Here is a 21,646-nt window from a genome sequence, read left to right on the forward strand (position 1 = left end):
CTGCCGGTCAAGGCCCCGCGGGCCTCCTTCCCGCCGCCCTACCCTGTCGTGACTGCCGAGCCTTCATTCATTCGCCACGCTGTTCGGTGCGTTAGACTTAGACGCCCGGGACTTCCAGCTGTAAGGAGAGTCACGTTTCAGGAGACGAGGGTGACAGCACCAGTGCCCACATGGCTGGAGACACCACCCCTTTATTTCAGTCAGCTCTCTCCAACGCCCCCCTCGCACGGAAACGCGGTTCGAGTGAAAGCGGGCAGCTTAGAACACGCGCTTCCTCAGAGTGTTGCCCTGTTTGAAGACTGCACTGATTTGAAGAGCACGGGTCGCGAATGATACGAATTCCTTTTAAAGAAACATGCTGTTAAATGAGCCGGTGGGGTTTTATTTGGTTTTGTTCTTTGTTTTTCTCTTCCACTCAACCCTCAGTGCACGTTTCAAGGACCTGAGTAGGTAGATGACTAACCAGATCTAATTAGGGCAGAGGCAAGGGGTGCACACCGAAAGCTAGGGAAGGTTCTGGAAATGCACTCTGTCGCTTGTATATGGCACCGCATATGAAAACTAGGCCTGACCTGGCAAGTATCGGTCTGAGCATGAAAATAAGTAAAATCTCAGATATCCGATTACGGCACCTGTCCTCTCGGCCCCTGGAAATGCACACATCTGGAAGAGATGTAAAACCTGGCCTGGAATTTCAACTCCCAAGGCCTTGCCTCAAGCCCCGCCCTACAGGCCACGCCCCTCGTGTTTGCGCAAACTCAGTAGCTCCCTCTCTAGGCCTCTTCCCATTTCTGCGGCTGTCAAAATCCGGACTTAGACTTCCTTAGCCTGGGCCGAGGTTTTGCGCATGCTCACCACCAGCAAGGGCCTAGTACACACGTGCTTTCGGCCCGCCGCGGCGCCTGCGCAGTAGCAGCCCCTGTGTCTGTACCTAAAGGACGCTTCTCGCACCTTTATTACTGCTATTCGCACGAGCCCTGTTAGTGCTCAGTATCCTGTGCACACGCTTTGCAAACGACAGAGCCATGAGTCTGACATCCAATTCCGGCGTACGAGGTGAAGTGGGGCCTGGGAGCGGGTGAGGCTGGCGGCCTGCGTACCCGCGGCGCACTCAGCTCTGCTGGTGGTTTGCAATGCTCTGCGCGCTTGCCGGTCCAGTAACCTTGAGATGCTGAAGGGCAGGTTCTTGGCTCTTCGGGTTCTGGGCAGACATGGAAAGAGGGTGAGGGTATGGGGCTAGCGGTGTCACCGTGCAGCAGTCGGGAGATACCATGCAGGCATCTGCGTTAATAAGGATCACGTCTGCTCTAACCAGCCCAACGCAAAAAGCTGAAAATGCTGCTGCTAGCACTTCTCCCCGGAATGTTTGTGTTCCTAAAACACAGGGCCTGGGAAAAAGAAGACGGAGGGGGCTGTGCCGCCTCCTCCTCACGTTTAAAACAACGTGAATTCATAACATTGATTATCTGTACTCATGATGCATGACTAATCTCAGTCTTGTACCTTTTTTTTTTTTTTAAGGTTAGAAACCCAATCCGATGTTTCCGGTTTTCCCAGTTTTTTTATTATGCCCCCGGTATCTGGCGGTTGGTGGCGGTAATCCAGTAGGGGATTGAAAATTGAGCTTGTTGAGCCATCAGCTTTCTCAGCCTTCCTTCCCTTTTGCCACTACCGAGCGTTTAAAAAATCACTTCGCCCAAAGTGCAATTAAAACTAAGATACTTTATTGAAGTCATTTAGCGTGGAGTCCTTTATAATGATTCCTTTGGATGGTAATTGGCTAATATAGTACTGTACCCAAGTTACACGATATGTGTGATTGCTCTGCCCAGGTATAAAATGCCACACCCCAAGGTTTGGCTACCTGTAACAGTAGTTGAGTAAAGGTTAAAGGGTTGTCCAGATATTAATTTGAAATTGCCCTTTGATTCATTCAGTAACTGGTGAACATCTGGTGTGCCAGATATGTAAAGGTCTCCATCAAATAGAGTCCTACTTTTGGAGTTGGGTAGTAGATTCTATAAACTGGATAATTCACTCCTGTTTACCAAAATTGACCAAGTAGAGAAGAGTCTTAATCGAGAATATTGGTAATTACTAGTGAAGGACATAGGATATTATTTCTTTACGAATCTTTTCAAAAGATATCTTGAGGCTGTTCTAGTGACATCTAGGACATTCATTAGTCTACTGACCAGAAACAAGGTAAGTAACCCACTATCTATTGGAGTGACAGGGAAGATGTGCCTCTCTGTCCCCGTAAAGATTTAGCTCCTTCAGTGCCTTTAAAATAGAAAGTGATTTTTGTTTCCATTTTTGTAGAAAAGGGGGTGGGAGCTAAGAACAAGGCTACTGTGTAAAATTAAATATTAATGTAATTTGTGTCACTGATAGTTTTAATTTTATAGGAAGGCTGTTTGCCCAAGTGTGAGATGGGCCGAAACACTCCTTTTGGTTTGATGTGTTTAAAATGTGAGAGCATTTTGTGTAAATGGGCACTATGCTACTTGTGTAGTATGTTACTGAAATATTACCAGGTGAACTCCCTAAAACTTTTATAAAAATCTGCAATCTAATCTTCCTGAAACCAAAACAAGTGATTAGATTTTTGAATTTTTAGCTGTGGGGACATGAAACTATTTCCCAATAGTTTGCCAATTTCAAGAAACTGCTTGTTGAAGTACATTCTTAACTCCGAGACAAAGTGCTCAGCTTTGCTATGAGGAGCAACTACTTTTCACCTGAAAGCAAAAGGTTGGTTTTGAGGCAGTCAACAGAATGAGCCCAAGCCCCTGCAGCTCTCTTCTACCAGCACCTTCCTCCTCAATTACAAAACCCACCTTGTGATTTAAGCTTCAAATCTCATAAAGTTTGGCTCTACTCTTAATTTTCCAAACGGTTGAAAATCTACTTGGATCTTTTAGTTTGGGGGTGATAAGTAGAAGAACATGATCATGTCTCCTCTCAGTTAAATGAATTAGCAACTATAAAGGTCTTAAAATGATCCCTCACAATGGTAAGCACTACATTTGTGTTTGCTAAATAAACAAAACAGTGTTTTTGCGTGCAGAATTGTGGTTTGTACGCAGAAGAAAAATAAAGGCAATGATTTAGGCAATGAAGATGAGTGATTGTAAATTGAAATAACTTTCAAAGATCCTGGTAAGATGTTCCTTGATTCTAATTTGGCAGATGAACTATATATTTATTATAGTTCCTCACTTTAACCATTTTGAAACCAAATTATTTGCTGCTTTGAATTTTTTATTGAAGCTTCCTTATATACTCGAGTAAAAACCAACCCGAATATTAGCTGAGGCACCTTTTACCACAAAAATGGCATTAAAAATGTGCCGAGAGAACTCGGCTTATACACGAGTATATTCAGTATGTGTTTTCGGTAATGGAATGCATTGTGAATGAAGTTTTCTTTTTTTGGGGGGGGGGAGGCGGGTACAAATAATGGGACACATATGTCCCATGGAGTGTCTAAGGCTGGTGTTTGTGGAGTGTGGCCACCCCTGGCCCACACGAGTTTTCTTCAACCTGAAATCGTCCATGTTCATCTTCTCTTAAAAAAGAAAAGATATATATGTATATACATATTTTTTTTTTAAAGAAATATTTTAAAAGGCTTTACTTGCCTTCCCTTTTCCTTAATCCACTTTATGTTTACTTGGCTCCACCTTCAGGTAACAGAACAGGAGCTTGTCTGTGCACGTGTTGCTTGATTTATCCCAAACCCTGAACACTACAAGCCATGTAACCAAAACTACATTTTATTAAGTCCTTTAATTCTCCAACTCATTTCCTTGTGTCTTTCATTGAAATTAATTGATCATTCTTTTTTGGTTCTTTTTGCTTTGTTTCAATTTAGGAAACTACTTCTTAGGTTCTGGAAAATTTATTGACTCATTTAAAGAAATTTGGGGGGTCTTGTTTGAAGGAATGTATAATTCATGCTGAGAATAAAGCAGATAGCTCCTCTAGGTTATTCAAAGTAAATTAGTAATGGGGAAACTGGGGCTCTATGTCGGTAAAACAAAATTGGCCATGAGTTAATTCTTACAAGGGTTCATTGTACTCTACCCTCTATATTTATATTTGTCTGAATTGTTACATTCTTTAATTATTATTAGGCAATATTTAATATCCAAAGAGCCCTGGTGGTGTAATGAGTACACTTTAGGCTGCTAACCAGAAGATCAGCAGTTCGAAACCATCAACCACTCGGAGGCTTCTTAATCCCATCAAGAGTTACACTCTCAGAAACTCACAGGGACAGTTTATATTAATCACTGTGTCGGCATCCACTCGATGGCAAGGAGTTTGGTTTGGGTTGATTTAAATCCCACACTTTGATACAGTAGGTTAAGAAACGGCCAGTGCTATCACAAGTCATTTGGTTTAGGATCCTTGTGGTTGGTGCAGATTTCAATGAGTAATCATTATTTCTTTTTACTTAACCAACAATGAACACTTATAGGCCAGATTTTATCCAAAATACGTATTAGGTGCAGCCTACCAATCGGAGGAATGTAAGAGAGGAAGGGTTCAATGAAGGCCTTGAAAAGGTACCTTCCAGTACAGCGTCCTGCCAATTTGCCTTTCCACCAGGCTCACTGAACCAGAATCTGTGTTTCAACAAGATCCCCAAATGGTTCTTAATCCTTCCCAAGTGTTGCTTATGACGTATCTGCATGTCACATGGGGGTCTCCTTACCATATGACTTATGATTCAGTATGTCTGGGATAGAAATGCAAATTCTCAGCAGGGGGTCCAACTGGATTGACCCACTTTGAAACCCTGGGTTAAACACAGTTCCCCTCCCCCTCCAGAGAGGAGCATTCTGATTCTGTGGCAGTTGACGTAGGCGGAGAGGGCAGTTCTTGGCTGACAAGAAGCTAAAGGAAGAGAAGCGGGGTGAGAAAAAAATCCCATAATACAGAAAAGCCAGAGGTTTATTTTTCAAAGAAAATTAAAGATCATATACTAGTAGGCCTAGAGTTAAGTAAGACAGGGAATTATTTAGAAATAGTAACTTGCCGTGTATTTTTGTTCTTTAGGTTGGCTTATTAATGATATTTGTGTAGTTGAAAAGCATTGTTAAACAAGCCTGGGTGGGGGTGGGGGGCGTGGATTTACTTAGAAGATTAACTGTACCTGAGATGTCTATAGACAAAGAAAGTGAAAATAAACCGGAAGAAGTAAAAATAATGCTCAGAAATGTTCTAGACTTCAGTTCTGAAAAATGTCTAAAAATGAAACATCTTGACAAAGTAGGACTTGGAGAAAATCCCTTGTTGCTTCTGAAACTGTTGTCTGCTTTAGATAGGCTTATGCTCCGTTCAGTTGAACTAAATGTTGGTTGGGTTTTATTATTTGTACTTGTTTACTGTCTCTGCTTTTCAATTATTTATTGTTGACTTCGGTATCCATTATCATTTTTATCTGTCTCATATAGTTTCCTTTTCCTTGTATTTCTCCATTGGCCAGTGGCACCCATAGCTTTTTGCCAGTAATGAAATGACAAAATAGGAATCTCTTATCAAGCTTTTGGAAATGCATACATTTGTCGATAATGAGATTAGAGAATTTAAGTGTAGGAAGACAGAAAAAATTCTTAAGAATTTATCTAGCTCTGGATTCTAAAAAATCAGTTCAAGCAAGTCACAAAACTATTTTCTTAGTATACACATGGTATTATGACATCTGCCTAGGTCAGAAATGAACCTGTCTCGTCCCCTGGGGGACAAGAGCTGGCTCCCATTTTTCAGCTGCTTTGTGCAGCTGCCTGCTTTCCATATCAGTTACTCTTGTCTTTTTCACTTTCAAAAAAACAGGTAACGGTTTAACAGCAACAACTAGAAAAGTCACCATATGTATTCAGCTAGTATTTTAATTATTTAATGATTTTGCTGATCATGAGTTTAATATAGGATTCTCTTTTTCGATCAGGACATAATACTAGCCCATAGGTGGTGGTTCTTTGAGTCTCAAGACTTTTGCCATGTGTAGGAAGCAGAGAGGGAATCCCTGGTTGCTGAGGGATTGGAAGTTTGAATCCATGCAGGGGCAACTTGAAAGAAGGCCAGTTGATTTACTTCTGACAAGCCACTCCGTGAAAATTCTTGGAAGCAAGTTCTACTCTTACATACATAGGGTCACCATGTTTCCAAGTGACTTCAGGGCAGCTGGTTAAGCTCCATCAAAAGAAATATGCTAGCTTCAGGATCCATCTAAAGTTAGAGTGGAGTTTCACAAATGTAGTTGGTATCATGCTAGTTTGGGGGGGTATTTTCCTCTTCGGTTTTACTATCACTTTGCACAAACACTGAGCATATAACTATGCAGAGCTAGGCTTCTGTTCCTTTGTCATAAATATAGTAGCTATTCAGAATAGTGTTCCCCAAGCTAAGGAATGGATTACTATAACTCCTATTATGGGAACTATTTCCTGAAGGGAGTTCCATGGTGAATAATCAAAAAGGAAAAAAGGAGATTATGAACTGTGAGGACAGCGCAGGCCTAGCAGTGTTCCTTTCTGCTGCACATAGGTTACTCTGAGTCAGAACCAACGTGGCACCTGGCAGCAGCAGCAGCAGCCAGTTAATTTAAAAGCCCAAATATGCTGCCCCGTATGGAATCACCACAGGGTAATGCTATGAAGCAGCACTAAAACTCAAGACAATTCTGCACAAAATGTGTTATTCAAAACATTCTCCCATGTGGCCACAGTTGTCAAATGACTGCAGATGTTTTCTCAGTCACGTGGAAGGACCTCGGAAGGACATAGAGTTAATGTTTATTCTAGAGGATTACACGGAGGAATGGAACTGTGGGAAGGAAGACAAACTAAATTACTTTGTAGAAGAAATACTGCTGTGGTTGAAAATAGAATTTAAGGAGCATGCTAAGTAGAAATATATAAAATAATAATAATAAAAAATAAAAGAAGCATATAATGAAAATTAATTATATAAGAAACTAGAAGACCAAGCTAGAAGGAACCATGGATGAGATTGGGTATTACAAGACTGAGCCCCAATTTTATGTAAGGCGCTAATAGGTATTATGGTTGATCTCAGTGAAGTAAGAAATTTGACCCATTAGTGCAAATAAGGCCTACAGTTAATTGTTTATTATGGACAAGTTTATGTTTGGCTTGGGTTGTGTTTTGCCCTGAACTCTCCAGGGCATTATTTGATAGTCTGGGAACTTATTTCAAACACTAAAGATCTGACTCAGGAAGTACTGGGAAGCAGTCCAGTGTGTTTATCCTGACCCCTGTTCAACTTTTTCCTGCAGCCCACTCCATGCGGGGGATAGACAACTCTCCTCTGAGGCGGAGGCGGAGGCTAACCAGACTATGCCGAACTTTCTGCACTCCTTCAATCCTTGGAGCTGGGGTAGTTGTTAAGTGTTTGGGTTTCTAAGGACTCCTTAAAAAGCTACAAGAAAAACTAACTAGATGGCCTGTTACTCAAGCAAGTAATTACATAGAATAATGTCATTAAATTGAAAATGGTACTTGTAGGGAATTCAGATATTCACGTACTGGTGGGCACTTAGAGTTTAGAACTTTTATTAGAGGAAAGTTTTGACTAATAATAGCACTCATGTTTTCCACAAAATATGGAACTAATAATTCTGATTTTTTGTTTTAATAATGAGAAAGCAGTATAAGATATGAAAAAATAATAATAATTTATAAATTATCAAGGGATCATGAGGGAGGAGGCAGTGGGGAGGGAGGGGAAAAACACTAGGAGCTGATCTCAAGGGCTCAAGCAGAAAGCAAATGTTTTGAGAATGACGATGGCAACAAATGTACACATGTGCTTGACTCAATGGATGGATGTGTGCATTGTGATAAGAGTTGTACGAGTCCCCGATAAAATGTTGTTTTTGGTTTTTTTTAAAAAAGGAAAGTTATGGAGAACTGTGGTTACAATATCCCTGAAATTTGAAAGAAGAGACAGAGTGAATTAGAGGCATGATTTTAAATTTATTTCTAAAAGCTACAAGTGTAGGAACTGAAATTTGGAACTATTAATTTGTAATATTTTCCTGGAAAAGAAACAATTTGAAAACTAAGCCAAAATGAGCATTCATTATTAAATTCCTTTCCATAAAATCTGGAAAAAAAATAATAGAAAGCACTTTGAACTTAAAAAAATTTTTCCCATGACTCTGAAACCCAGAATCCTGCTAGATATATTTCAAGTCTGTGGTTAGTTTAATTTGTTCTTTTAGTCTGGGGTCAGATGCTAATTCTGTTTCGGGTAATGCCTTATGCAGTAGTTGCCATTGAGTTGTGGTAAATTGAAATATTTTAAAATTAAGGCTGTTGGTCTTTAAATGAACTGCAATGAGTCATTTGGTTAATGCAATTGCCTCCTGTTTTTTGTTTTGTTTTTCACCATGCTTGTAATCTGAATTTTGTTATTGCTGCAGTTGTTGTTATTTCAGGGTTTGGGAGGTTTTTGATTTGCTAATTTTTTTTTTTTTTAAGCAAGGATTACCCACAGGTACACATGGTATTTTTGTCTTCAATGCGTTTAAAAGATTATCAAGCCTTGTTTTTCCTCTTCATGTAGAGAATAATTTTGTTTCTCTCTTCTATCTTAACTTCACTCAATAAAAACGAAACAAAACAGTTGCCTCAGTCAGTGCTGGGGAATGTTGCACTCGTGTGTTCTGGTCACTGTGTTGACTGTTGGAAACCCTTTGACCACTGGGGGCACTTCCTCCTCAAAAACGGAAGTTTTTGAACATTCCTGTTAGCTGATGATCAGGGCTTGTTTGGGTTTTGACCATTCCTCTTTTTCTCCCCCACTGTAGTTGAATGGATCGCAGCAGTGACCATCGCTGCTGGGACGGCTGCAATTGGCTATCTAGCTTACAAGAGATTTTATGTCAAAGACCATCGCCACAAAGCCATGGTAAATCTTCACATCCAGAAAGACAACCCCAAGGTGGTACACGCTTTCGACATGGAGGACTTGGGAGATAAAGCTGTGTACTGCCGTTGCTGGAGATCCAAAAAGGTGAGGACACCCACTGCTTTACAGCCAGGCCGTGGTGCTTCTTTTTAATCTCTTCCCTCAAACTCTTATCAGCTAGCCCCCTCCTTTAGTTCTCAAATGAGACTTACCCTTTTCTCATCAAGAATATATTTCCTAAAGTGTGTGGTTGCTGTGCATCGCACTGTCCAGGAGTGTAAGTGGATTTAACTGTGTTAGGTACCACCGAGTCGGTTCTGACCCATAGCGGCCTGATGCACAACCGAATGAAATACTGCCCGGGTCCAGTTGAATCAGGCATGTTTGCACATATGTTGCCCTCATTCTCTTCTAGACATTTACTTTCTATTGAGCCCTTGGTACCAGCTTTTTTTTTTTCCTCTTCCCTCCTCCCCACCCATAGATTGTACATTGTTACTATTTTCATCTCTCACACTGACCGCTGTCTCCCTTCCCCCATGTTTTCTGTTGTTCTCTCACCCCCCACTCCCCCACCCCCCACCCCACCCCACCCCACCCCCCGTAGAGGGGTGTATGGTTATGTGTCGATCATTGTGATCAGTTCTCCCTTTCTCCCTTCCTCACCCCCACTTCCCCCAACCCTTCTGGCATCGCCACTCCCACTCCTGGATTCTGTGTGTCATGAGCTCCCATCCCTTTCTATACCTGTGAACATGTTCCGGTCTAGTCTGAAGTGAGAAGCAGCACTGGGGTCATGGTGGTGGTGAGTGAGGAAGCCTCAAGGAACCAGAGGAGTATAGTGTGTTTCATCTATGCTCTACTGCACCCTGGTGACTCATCCCCTCCCTGTGGCACCCCTGTGGGGAGATTGTTCCATTGTCTACAGGTGGGCGTTAGATCTCTGCTCCAGTCCCTCATGTTCTCAACAATATGTTTTTGTTTGTTATGTGTCTGCTGATGCCTATTACCCGGTCCCTATGACTCCTCATGATTGCACCAGCGATCCCTGTGGACTTACCGTTTCTCTGCTCAATGGTGGTTTGTGTAACTTCAAGCCTTTAAGACACTATATCTTTTAATAGCCGGGCACCATCCACCCTCTTCAACACATTTGCTTATGCACCTGTTTTGTCTTCAACGATTGTGTTGGGAGGGTGAACATCTCAGACTGCTGATTGGTTAGAACAAAGTGTTCTTGAATTGAGGGAGGGTATGAGCAGAGGCCCATAGTCCATCCCCTACCTCAGTGTATTGCTGTATAAATATATATACATGGGCCAATACCTCTATTTTTGTGGATTAATGTATTTACCTATATACACCGCTAAGTTTATACTTCTATCCATCGCTTTGCTTCCTAGGTCCTTCCTCTGTTTCCTTTTACCTTCCTCCTGCCCCACTGCCACTTTCCCCTTATATCTGCCTCTTGGGACCTCCTCTTAGCTAGTTTGCTGTTGTTCAGACACCCCCACCCCCACCCCACCCCACCTTGGATTTCCTCTCCAAATAGTTTTCTTAACATCTTATTCCAGGAAGGGGAATGTACAGTCCAGACACAAAAAGGAACAAAAGAAGCCTATTCTTTTGTGCTTTCCAGGTCCTGGGTTTTGGGACCAATCTTAGAAATAGTTCCTCATGCTGTGGTGACCCCTAACCATAAAATTACTTTCGTTGCTACTTCATAACTGTAATTTTGCTACTATTATGAATTGTAATGTAAATATCTAGTATGCAGGATGTATTTTCATTGTTACAATTGAACATAACTAAAGCATAGTGATTAATCACAAACACAATATGTAATTATTGTGAAATACTTATTTCTAATGACAGATCAATGAAATTTTGTCTTGAAGCATGGTGTAGCATGAGTAACAGTCTTCACGCTGGGCACTCGTAGGTGGGCGTATCTGCATGTGGGCAGACTCCCCTGGAGACAGATAGAGGAGCAATGGCTCGGTTCCTAAGACCATCGGAAATATGTGTTTTCCCATGGTCTTAGGCAACACCCCAGGGAGTCGTGACTCACAGGTTGAGAACCACTGCTTTAAACAAAGAAAACTTGACCTTGAAAATTTCTTATCTAATGTAGGGTCCATTTGTCTTAAGCCTTTCTTTTGGTTATAGCTCCTATAGTTAAAGTGTAACCAAGACATAGCCTTTCATCCAGTTCCCTTTGGAAGCTTTCTCTGTGATGGCTGCAGCTCAAAACTCATTGCCTTCGAGTCGATTCTGACTCCTAGCAACCCTGTAGGCCAGCTTAGAACTGCCCGGTGGGTTTCCAAGACTAACTGTTCACGGGAGGAGAAGCTTCATCTTTCGTCCTTGGAGGCTGGTGGTTAGCAGCCCAACTGCTCTGGTTAGCAGCCCAGCACATAACCCACTATGACACCAGAGCTCCTTGATGGCTGCTAGTGATCTGAAACAGGTAAAATGTTGTCCTAAGATGATATTGAAAGGCTTCATTCACTGCACGACTAAGGAAAATTTGGGGGTAGGGGGGGTGGTGGGGGGAATTGGCTTCACTAAAGATTTCACTAAAGATAATACTAAAAGTCCTGAGAAAATAGAGAGTAACAATGATGCCTCTACTTCTCAAAGCTGGTATGTTGAGGGTCTCCTTCCACAGTGAAGAGCCATTGTCTTATAAATAAGGGCGAGACACAGAAAGGGCACTAGACAGCATCTTCTGCCGTGCCCTCCCACTTACACAGTTGTGAGTCCAGTAGTGTGCGCTTAGCTTATCTTGTTTTTAAAATTTGGTGAACATAAGAAACCAAGAATTAAAAGCACGTTACAACTAATTGTACTTAAGAACACTGCTAATTTGGAATGGAGGGTCATAAGTGCTTGTATGGTAGCTAGAAAAGGATGTCTCACTAATGTTCTGTAGATGATACGGGTTTGTATTTTAAGAGGTGTGCCTAGAACAGCTCGCAATCTCTGACTGCCCTCCAAAGCATACAAAGTAATGCCTCAACGAACTTCTGAATTGAGAACCATAGTATTGTACTCGGTGGTCTTGATTTTAGTTTATTTGATGGTTACTTTATGTCACTGCAAAGGAGCCCTGGTGGCATGTTGGGTTACACATTGGGCTGCTAACCTCAAGGTCAGCTGTTCGAAACCACCAGCCACTCCACAGAAGAAAGGCAGGCTTTCTGCCCTCGGAAAGATTTACAGCCTTAGAAAACCACGGGAGCAGTTCTATTCTGTTCTCCCAGGTTGCTTTTAGTAGAAATCAAGTTAATAGCAGAGAAGTCACAGCATGAGAAAAAGTCCATAGTAACACAGCAGACACAGTTTTCAGAAGTGCTCCCAACAAAAGGAAGAGCTTACACCATGGACTCGAATTTGGCGGGGGAGGGGCTGGGGGAGCAATAGTGATATACATGGCAGTTAACTTCCTTGGAAAAATTAATGGCATTTGAATAAAATAGTTAGTATTTAGAACTCTTTCTCAAAATCTACCAGAAGGACTCATCTGATTTAATGTAGGATTACTAATAAAGAATATAATCAGACCTTACATCCCCACCTCCTCAAAGTCCAAATTCAGGAAAATCCTGAGTGCCAGTGTGTTAGTCTGGGTAGACGAGAGAAACAAATTCATAAACACGCATGTGTATATAAGGGAAGGTTTAGAATACAAGAGGAATTGAACATTGAGAAAACATCCCAGTCCAGTCCAAGGCCATAAGTCTGATATTAGCCCATATGTCTGATACCAATCTATAAAGTCCTCTTTAGACTCATGAAACACATGCAATGAAGCCAAATGCAGGACAATCACAAGCCAGTGGGTAGGAAGTCTTTGGGCCCAGTAGCATTTTAAGCATCTCCGGACTGGCAGAGGTCTCTCTCTGGCTTCTCCAGCTTCCAAGGTCTGGTTGCGTCCATGTGGCTTGTCTTCTGCAGTGCCTCCCAGGGAGTAGCAGAGAGAGAGAGAGAGGTATCTTCTGCCTCCAAGGAGGAAGTACCAGATTTCCCAGAATTCTCAGGAGAAGGCCATGCCCACAGAAGTCTCATTGGCTATCTCCAGATTGACAGCCTAGACTCCACCCCTACACTCTTAATCCTTAAACTGACATCAGATTAGGTGACCACCACAGCCAGTATGAGGAATTCATCCTCCATGCACAGAGCTATGAACCCTTTGCTGTAGGATTTTAGACATAAAGTTGTGTTATTTACAGTGATATGCTAGGGTGCTGGCTAGGAGAATGGAGAAAAACAAACATACACATAAACATTTTGAGGAAAAGTTCAGCCAAATATGTTATGGAAAATGGGACAGAAGCTATAGCGTACTAAAGGGAGGTGCCATTAACAGAAATAAGGAATTCAGAATAAGTTAATTTTCCAGGAGAGTATAAAGAGTTAAATTTCAAAGAGTCCTGCTCACTTCAGCAGCACGTGTACTAAAATTGGAACGATACAGAGAAGATTAGCATGGTTGTACAACTTTCTATTTTGCAAATTTCCTAATATCTTTTATGGCAATGTTGTTGTTCTGATACGGGATGCAATCAAGCGTACAGTATTAACACGTGAACGTCCTGTCTCTTCAGTCCTGAACAGTTGCTTCTCTGCCTTTCCTTGATTTTTATAACATTAAAATTAAAATTGGAGGGCCAGATTTGTTGTAGTGTCCCACCCCACCTCCCAAAAAAGTTCCAAAGAATCCATCTGAGGTGACAGTTGAATGGAAAAGTACAGCAGACTCTCTGAAATGTGGGACTAAAGTTGAGACATCGGGGCTGCAGATAGAGATCAGCAAAACTGCTGAGTCAGACCCAGAAATGTAAGATACCCTTGATAATACAGATAAAAATCAAGGAGAATGTGTGAAATCTGGGAGATTGAACTATTGTTTGATATGTGGATTATGTTCCAATAAAACTGTAAAAAGGAGAAAGAAAAGAAATCTTGGATAATTTTCTGCATTTTGGAAAGAGGAGCAAGAACCAGTAAGAAGATGAAATAAACGGGAAGAGTTAGATGAAACCTAAGACTATCCAGTAGAAAAAACTGAAGTTCAAAGAAGACTTGGTAGTGAGCCTTCCTTGTGCACACACACCTAGCTGAAGGAGCTACTATAGTAAGGTTTTGGATTAAGCAATTAGGAGGCAATTGACTTTCACTGCACAATAAGTAGTGTCATTTCAATGGAACAGAAGATAAACTGTGTCCAAATGGGTTAAAGTGTGAATGAAGAAATTTTAGAACTCGAGTATGTGTGAAATTTTCAATAAGCTTACGTGAACTCTAGCTTGACTGAAGTCAAGGATACTTGCTTTGCTTGGGAGGAGACAATCCAGTCAGGGTGCAGTGTAGCAAGGATGAAACATACAACTGTCCTCTAGTCCCTAAATGCTTCTCCCCCCACCTCTACCCCCTTATCATGATCCCAATTCTACCTTACAAATCTGGCTAGACCAGAGCATGTAGACTGGTACAGATAGGAACTGAAAACACAGGGAATCCAGGACAGACAAATCCCTCAAGACCAATAATGAGAGTATCGATACCAGGAGGGGAAGGGGAAGGTGGGACAGAAAGGGGGGGACCGATTATAAGGATCTACATATAACTCCCTCCCTGGGGGATGGACAACAGAAAAGTGGGTGAAGGGAGACTTCGGTCAGCATAAGACATGACAAAATAATAATAATTTATAAATTATTAAGGGTTCATGAGGGAGGGAGGGGGAAAATTGAGCTGATAGCAAGGGCTCAAGTAGAAAGAACGTTTTGAGAATGATGATGGCAACAAGTGTACAAATGTGCTTGACACAATGGATGTATGGATGGATTGTGATGAGTTGTACGAGCCCCCAATAAAATGATTTTAAAAAATAAAGAGCTCAAGCTTCACAGGAAGAATCAAATAATTCTGGCACAAGCTAGTGTTAAACTATTTATTAGACTTTGTAATTCAACAAAACATTATAGGATTCTTTCTTACGCAGTTTGTCTTTAGAGTTTCCGGATGGTGAGACTAGAGAGTGCCTTTCCCATGGGCCGTATCTAAGAGAGAGGAGACCAGCGAGGCCCCAGTGCATTTGATTGTCAGTTTTCTCAATGTCTTTTTAAAATATTTTTTAAACTTTCTTTACCATTTGTGCATCTAGGATTTATCAGCCTAAATTTTCACAGAAAATCTCCTGCTTGAATCAATTTAGAGTTCACTTTGAAGAGTTCTGGGTAGCACAAACAATTAAGCATTCAACTTCACCAGCCAAAAGACTGGCAGTTTGACCCCACTGAAAGGCTCTCTGTAAAATGGGCCTGGAGATAACTCTATGAAGTAGCTCTACTCTGCAAACCTGGGGAAGCCATGAGTAGGAATCCAGGGTCAACTAACAGCAACTGTAGCAGAATGCCGGAGTTTACTTTGACTAGTACTCTAGTGAATGGCTGTTCGTAACTCTTCAGACACCTTTGGAAACTCCCTGCATTACCGAAGTTCCTGAGGGGCCGAGTCTCACTTTCATGCCAATTCATGGGGGTTTGTGATTAATACTTTAAGTCACCGCATTGAGTTTTTATATTCTATCATCTTTCCCTCTAGCAGACCACTTGTGTTTACAGCAAAAGTTTAACCTCTTTTACCTATCTCAAATATGATGTGTGATACAACCTTTAGTTCAAATTCATTCTGAGAGTACCCACACTAGTAACTTGTGTGTGTCTAAGGGTTGTTTTTTTGAGGCTTCCAAATCAAATAAATCAGAATCTCTTAGTGATGTACAGAAATTATTTTTTTTAACACTTCTCATACCTTCTCTCCTCCCTTCCCGCCAGGATGAGTATGTTTTCAGCTGTGTCATAGACTAACTTAGTTCATAGTCTTTCACCAAAATGCTATCGCTCTTTGAAGAGAGAAGGAACAGGCCCCATAGAGAAGAAATAATTAAGGAGACTGTGGTTGGACAGGAGGGGTGGGGGGGGGTGTACCAGCCCCCACCACTAATCACGGGTTTGATAGGCACAATTGTACGGTTGAGATATATGTATATTAAAGTCATCGAGAGCATGAGAGATAGAAGAGATATTGAAATAACGGAGTCAGACACATTTCATAGTAACAAGCTCACCTCAGCCTCGTTGGTGGTCCACATGGAGAGACAGGAGAGGGAAGGGAAGGAGACCATGGGGAAAGAGTACAGGGGAGGAGAGGGAGCCGACGAGCCGAGAAAGCGCTCTCTATTGCTAACCCAGACCTATATACCTTTGGGGGGGGCGTGCAAGCCCACTAATTACAGGTAAAGACACATCACAGGAAAGGGTTGTACTATAGGTTATACAGCAATGAGAGGGGGACAATCTAGGGATATACAGGCAATTGGAAGAGAGATTGGGGATATGCATATGACAAGATGGGTGGATACTAGTTCAGGATGGCAGCTTAACTTTGCATGTCAGGTGCCCGATTGACCTGTTCCCTGGATCTCCATAGGAACCATTATCAGTAGGGTGTGAACCCCACCTACGGAACTAAGCTAATGGTAGCAAGTCTTGAGGGGGTAGCCCATTGTCCTTAACAGCAGGGAGCGGGGGCCTACTGTAGTCTGGCGACTAACTGCCTTCAGGGAGGATGTCTGTAGGCATCTGACCTCTCCAGAAGTCTTTGGGAGAGAGAAAGCTGGGGGAAAGTCTCTTTATAATCCCACAGGAGACTACAGAGAGAGTGGTATCTTAAAACACCAGAAACAAAACAAAATCCGAACCCACTTCCATCAAGTAGATCCTGACTCATAGTGATCCTGCAAGACAGAGTAGAAATACCCCCAAGGGTTTCCAAAGCCATCGAGCATTTTTTTTACTTGGGTCCACAAATCAACCCTGATAGAAGCAATTCAAGAAATCGAAGTATTGCACTGAAGGGGAATCTGCTCTTGAGCACATTAAAGAACAAAAATGTCACTTTGAAGACTAAAGTGCACCTGACCCAAGGCATGATATTTTCAGTCGCCTCCTACATGTGAATGCAGAAAACTGGAGGATAATTAATTCGTTTGAATTATGGTGCTAGTGAAGAATCCGGAAAGCACTGTGGACTTGCAGAAGAATAAACAAATCTGTCTTGAAAGAAGTACAGCCAGTATGCTCTTGAGAAGCAAGGATGGCAAGACTTGAGCTCATCTGCTGATAGCATTTGGACGTGTTATCAGGAGAAACCAGTCCCTAGAAAAGGACACTGAACTTGGTAGAGGGTCAGAAAAAAAGAGAAAGACCGCACCCCCACCCCCCAGCGAGATGGATAATTGACCCTGGCTGCAACTGTAGGCTCACACTTAACCACAATGGTGATGATAGTGCAGGGTTCACGTAAATCAGAACCTGCTCAACAGCACCTAGCAACAATCACAACAACAAATCTGTACACTAATAAACTGCCACACCTTTCTCTTGCAAAGTAGCTGGTGGGTTGGAAACACTGACCTTATCAGGGCTCCCTTAAAAGTGGATGAAAGACAACGAGAATAAGAATGCAGGTGTGAGAATCGTCTTAAAAAGGAAGAGGTAGACATGCCATCGGCTTGCTAAAGTCTCACCCTGGTAGGTTAGATCATTGACTGAGTTAGTTGGTGGTCACCTAGGAGGTAGGAGGGAGAGTCTGGACTGCGGAGGAAGGTAGACCAGGATATACAAGAAATAGAGGAAAAGCGTGTCAGTATCAGTTGACTTGAAATGCAACGCTACCTGCTATGTATAATTATTTTCTCTCATTGATGATTTCAGGATTTGTTTTTTTGGTTTTGACTTGTTGAGGCAGGAGGCTGGAGAATGTCTTAGTTATAAAGAGTCCCTATCTTATGAACTGGTTGGCAGTGTTCCATTTCTTCATAGAAACGGTAGTCTGACTATTGACATTCCTTGGCCAACCCTCGTAAAGACAGTTTTATAAAATCTTCCTTTCAGCTTTCACGTTGCCCTTTTATTTTTGGTATCTTAGTGTTTTACTAAAACAAATACTTTAGAATATTAAAATTCACCTTGTTCTCTAGATAGGCTCAAAGAGCCCATCATTTTGTTTTCCTTCTCAACCAGAGGAAGTATGCTTCTCATAATTTATGGAAGTGAGCCAACAACTTCCTTGGAAAATATAAGTGGACATCAACAGACTGTGCGAAAATTCCATTTTTTTTCCCCATTATCTTTTATTTCATTTCTGTACTCGCTTTTTGAAACCACTTCATATAGTCAAAGTGCGCACTAAAAATAGCTTCAAGAAAGTTGATAATTCTTTTTTTTAAGATTGTTGTAGGTAGAATAATAGATGCGTCAAGGAGGATAATTTACCTATTTTAATACTGCATCACCCTAAATACAGAAACAGCATGACTTTAGGTGTGGAGTTATTAAGAAGATATAAATCTTGTGGGTGGTTTCTGATTTAAGAAGATTTAAAGATTTTATGAAGACCCTTAAAGTATTGTTAACTTTCCAGAAGAAACAAAGCCAGGGCCTGCAGTGTTGGGTTTTTTTTCCCTCCTGACCCTGTCTTCCAACTTTTCCTCTCTCTTTCTTCACTAGTTTTTAAGATTTGTTCTAATTTAGCTAACAGAATATTTTCTGGAGATACAGAAGCTTTAGGCAACTTGATTCACAAACTTTCTGCCGGATTTGTTATTATATAAACACTGGCATTTTAGAACAAATTTTATAAACAACTCTGAGCGAACGTTTTTTCTATCAGTTTTTTTGACCATTTCCTTTTTTGAGCATTGAGATTTTCTAAACAGAATTAAATATACATGCTGTGTTTTTTATAATTCCTTCTTTTTGCCTGACATTTTAATAAATTTCAGAATGATAAATGATTGGTTACTGTAATTATCACATTTTATCTTTTTACTCTTAGTACAACACACTCCTATATATTTCAAAGTACACTCTTGACACAATGGATAGATGGGTGGATTGTGTTAAGAGTTGTATGAGCCCCCAATAAAATGATTAAAAAATAAATAAAACAAAGTACACAATCACCACATAATTCTCTTTCTCCTTCATAGAAGGGTAAAAATAAAACAAGCCACTTCCTTTAAAAAGTTATGTAATTTACCATTTGAATTTTAAAGCCACAGAATTATCACTCACTCCCATATATTAAACTGGAAAGCATAAGTTAATTTTAGTAAATGTATTCCATTGTTGTTAGGTGCCATCGAGCCAGTTCCAACTCATACCCACCCTGTCCAACAGAATGAGCCTCTGATTCTCGTGCCTGACAGTTGTTCTTAGGTTGGAGCCCAGGGTGCAGCGCGGTGTCAGTCCATCTTGTCGAAGGTCTTCCTCTTTTTCGCTGCCCCGACTTTGCCAAGCATAATGTCCTTCTCCAGGGACTGGTCTGCCCTGGCAACATCCAGAGGACTTGAGACAAAGTCTTACTGCCCTTACCTCTAAGCAGCATTTTGACTGTACTTCCTCCAAGATAAATAATTACCCATTTTAATCTTGTTTGGAAAAATATATATTTTTTAATCTTAATGAGAATACTTCATCTTCACTTAAATTTGGGAAATGATTCTGACTTCAGTGGGATAAGTGGGATATTCTAAGGGGATAAGTGATACAGCTATGTCCCTGAACAAAATGGTTTGTAATTTCTAGTTTCCATTTTAATGGCATAAGTGTTTTATACATTTTAAAAGCATACGTTTAGTAACATATCCAGGATCTACTCCTCATTACATTTTTTAATGCTTACTTATTCTTCTATTTTGGTGTTTATCTATACGAGGTAGGCAGTCTGACAGAGAAGGTGACTGCTCCCACGGTCCCTGGGGGCGGGGAGCCGACAGTGACGGTACAGGGGTAGTAAGTGTTCTAAAACTGATGGCGAAGAGGGTGTAGTTTTTCTGGTTGTGTTTGATCAGTCAAATTGTATCTGAGCGAACACTGCGAGGTGAGCAGTGGGGATAGCTTAGACTGTCACTTCTTACATGCAGACCAACAAGCATGTCTTCCTGGGAGCCACCCTTTAGATAGGAGCCTAGTGCTCACCTGTGCTCCCAGCCATTTCCAAGCTTCTAATAGGTGATTGTTACTGTTTTATGCTAAGTAATGATATTAAAATGTGTGTCATATTTTAAAAAGTTAAAATACGCCACCTCAGTCATCACTTAAGACTTTATTTCGTGTTTTAGAAAGACATTTTATAAACATTTCATTTTTTAGAAATGTATTTTGTAGCCTATGTAGTATAATCAACGGTGAAGTGTTTTGAATGTGCTATTTATAAAAACGGAGCCTCTTACAATGTAAACTTTTACTCTCACTGTAAAATTATGCTTGTTTATTAAACATATGTCACTTAGAAATGTTATTCTTTGCTGTGGGATGCTTTTTCGTTTGGGTTTTATAGCTTCTTTCAACTAAGCCAAGAAAAAACTGAAAGCTTAAGCTCGTTTTTTTTGCTGCAAAGACTTGTTTTCATATCCCATGCTCTGTACCGCTTCACACCTAAAAGGAAAAAATACACGCTTTAAAAGCATTACATAGACATAGCTGCTACCCCAGCATAGAATGTATACCTGGAAATGTATGCAGATACCTTGAATTTTTCTGTAATTCTTAACTAATTTAGTGGCACTCAAAATTCTATACAGTAAAACTAAATTGGATTTAGAAAGTAAAACTAAAATTGGATTTCCTTAGCACCAACCAAATGTTAACCTTAAGTTAGAGACTTCTTTTTAAAAAGTAATATTTTATTGTGTGAAGTAAAAATTACTTCAGAAAGTTAGGTTTCCCTAATCTCGAGAGAACGATGAGGCTGTTTGCTCCATTAAAGATCTACAGCCTTGGAAATACCAAAGGGCAGCTTTACTCTGCCCTAGGAGGGTCACATGAATCAGAAAGGACTCCACAGTCGTGGGTCACTAAGTTCTACATAAATTAGTGATATTGGTTACATGTTCACGATGCGTCGTCCTGTCTGTCATTCTATTCTGGCTGTCCCCTCCCCAGTATTCTAGTTTGTCAGCCTCCCTTGGCATTAGTCTCATATAGATGATTTTTTTCAAAGGAGCACATCACCCTACAAGTGATAGTCTTAGCTACTAAACCAGCCTGTTAATTAGTTGAAAGGTAATCTCAGATGTTAATTTTGGTTTACAGTTTGAAAAATACCTTGGACCAAAAGTTTTGATGAGTTGCCTCATCTTAACCCAAGTGAGACCTTTTAAGAATTTGAATTCTGTTCTACATTTTTCTCCCATTCTATCAGTGTACACAGTGGCTCTGATGAGAATGGTTGATAGAGGCAACCGGGCACTGTGTCATCTGGGCTCGCTGTAGATGAGGTGTGGTTTGTGTAAATTATTTGTCCTGTAGCCGACTTTTTTCTCTGAGTCTTTCTTTCCTTCTCCTTTTGTTCCTCAGGAGTAGAATTATATTTGTCATATTCTTTACACACACACACACAAATCTTTTTTTGGGGGGTGGGGGCACTTTTTTTAAAATCGTTTTATTAGGGGCTTATACAACTCTTATCACAATCCATACATACATCAATTGTGTAAAGCACATTTGTACAATCATTGCCCTCATCATTCTCAAAACACTTGCTCTCCACTAAAGCCCCCAGCATCAGGTCCTCCTTTTTTCCCCTCCCTCCCCACTTCCCCCTCCCTCATGAGCCCTTG

General features: G+C 41.0%; 1 protein-coding gene and 1 pseudogene across 1 annotated transcript in view; both read left to right on the forward strand.

The window, feature by feature from the left end:
* The first annotated feature begins 904 nt into the window (after positions 1–904).
* Positions 905–21,646, forward strand: part of CISD1 (CDGSH iron sulfur domain 1) — a 26,857-nt gene continuing 6,115 nt past the window's right edge. The window contains exons 1-2 of the mRNA XM_004701098.2: positions 905–1,056; positions 8,846–9,051. Of these exons, the coding sequence (XP_004701155.1) occupies positions 1,026–1,056; positions 8,846–9,051 (237 nt within the window). The 5' untranslated portion in view covers positions 905–1,025. The remainder of the gene's footprint in view (positions 1,057–8,845; positions 9,052–21,646) is intronic.
* On the forward strand, positions 13,386–13,483 carry LOC115869997 (annotated as a pseudogene).

Source organism: Echinops telfairi, unplaced genomic scaffold (assembly GCF_000313985.2).
Source record: "Echinops telfairi isolate 266 unplaced genomic scaffold, ASM31398v2 ScPeMD7_70;HRSCAF=299, whole genome shotgun sequence".
In the NCBI taxonomy this organism is placed as follows: domain Eukaryota; kingdom Metazoa; phylum Chordata; class Mammalia; order Afrosoricida; family Tenrecidae; genus Echinops; species Echinops telfairi.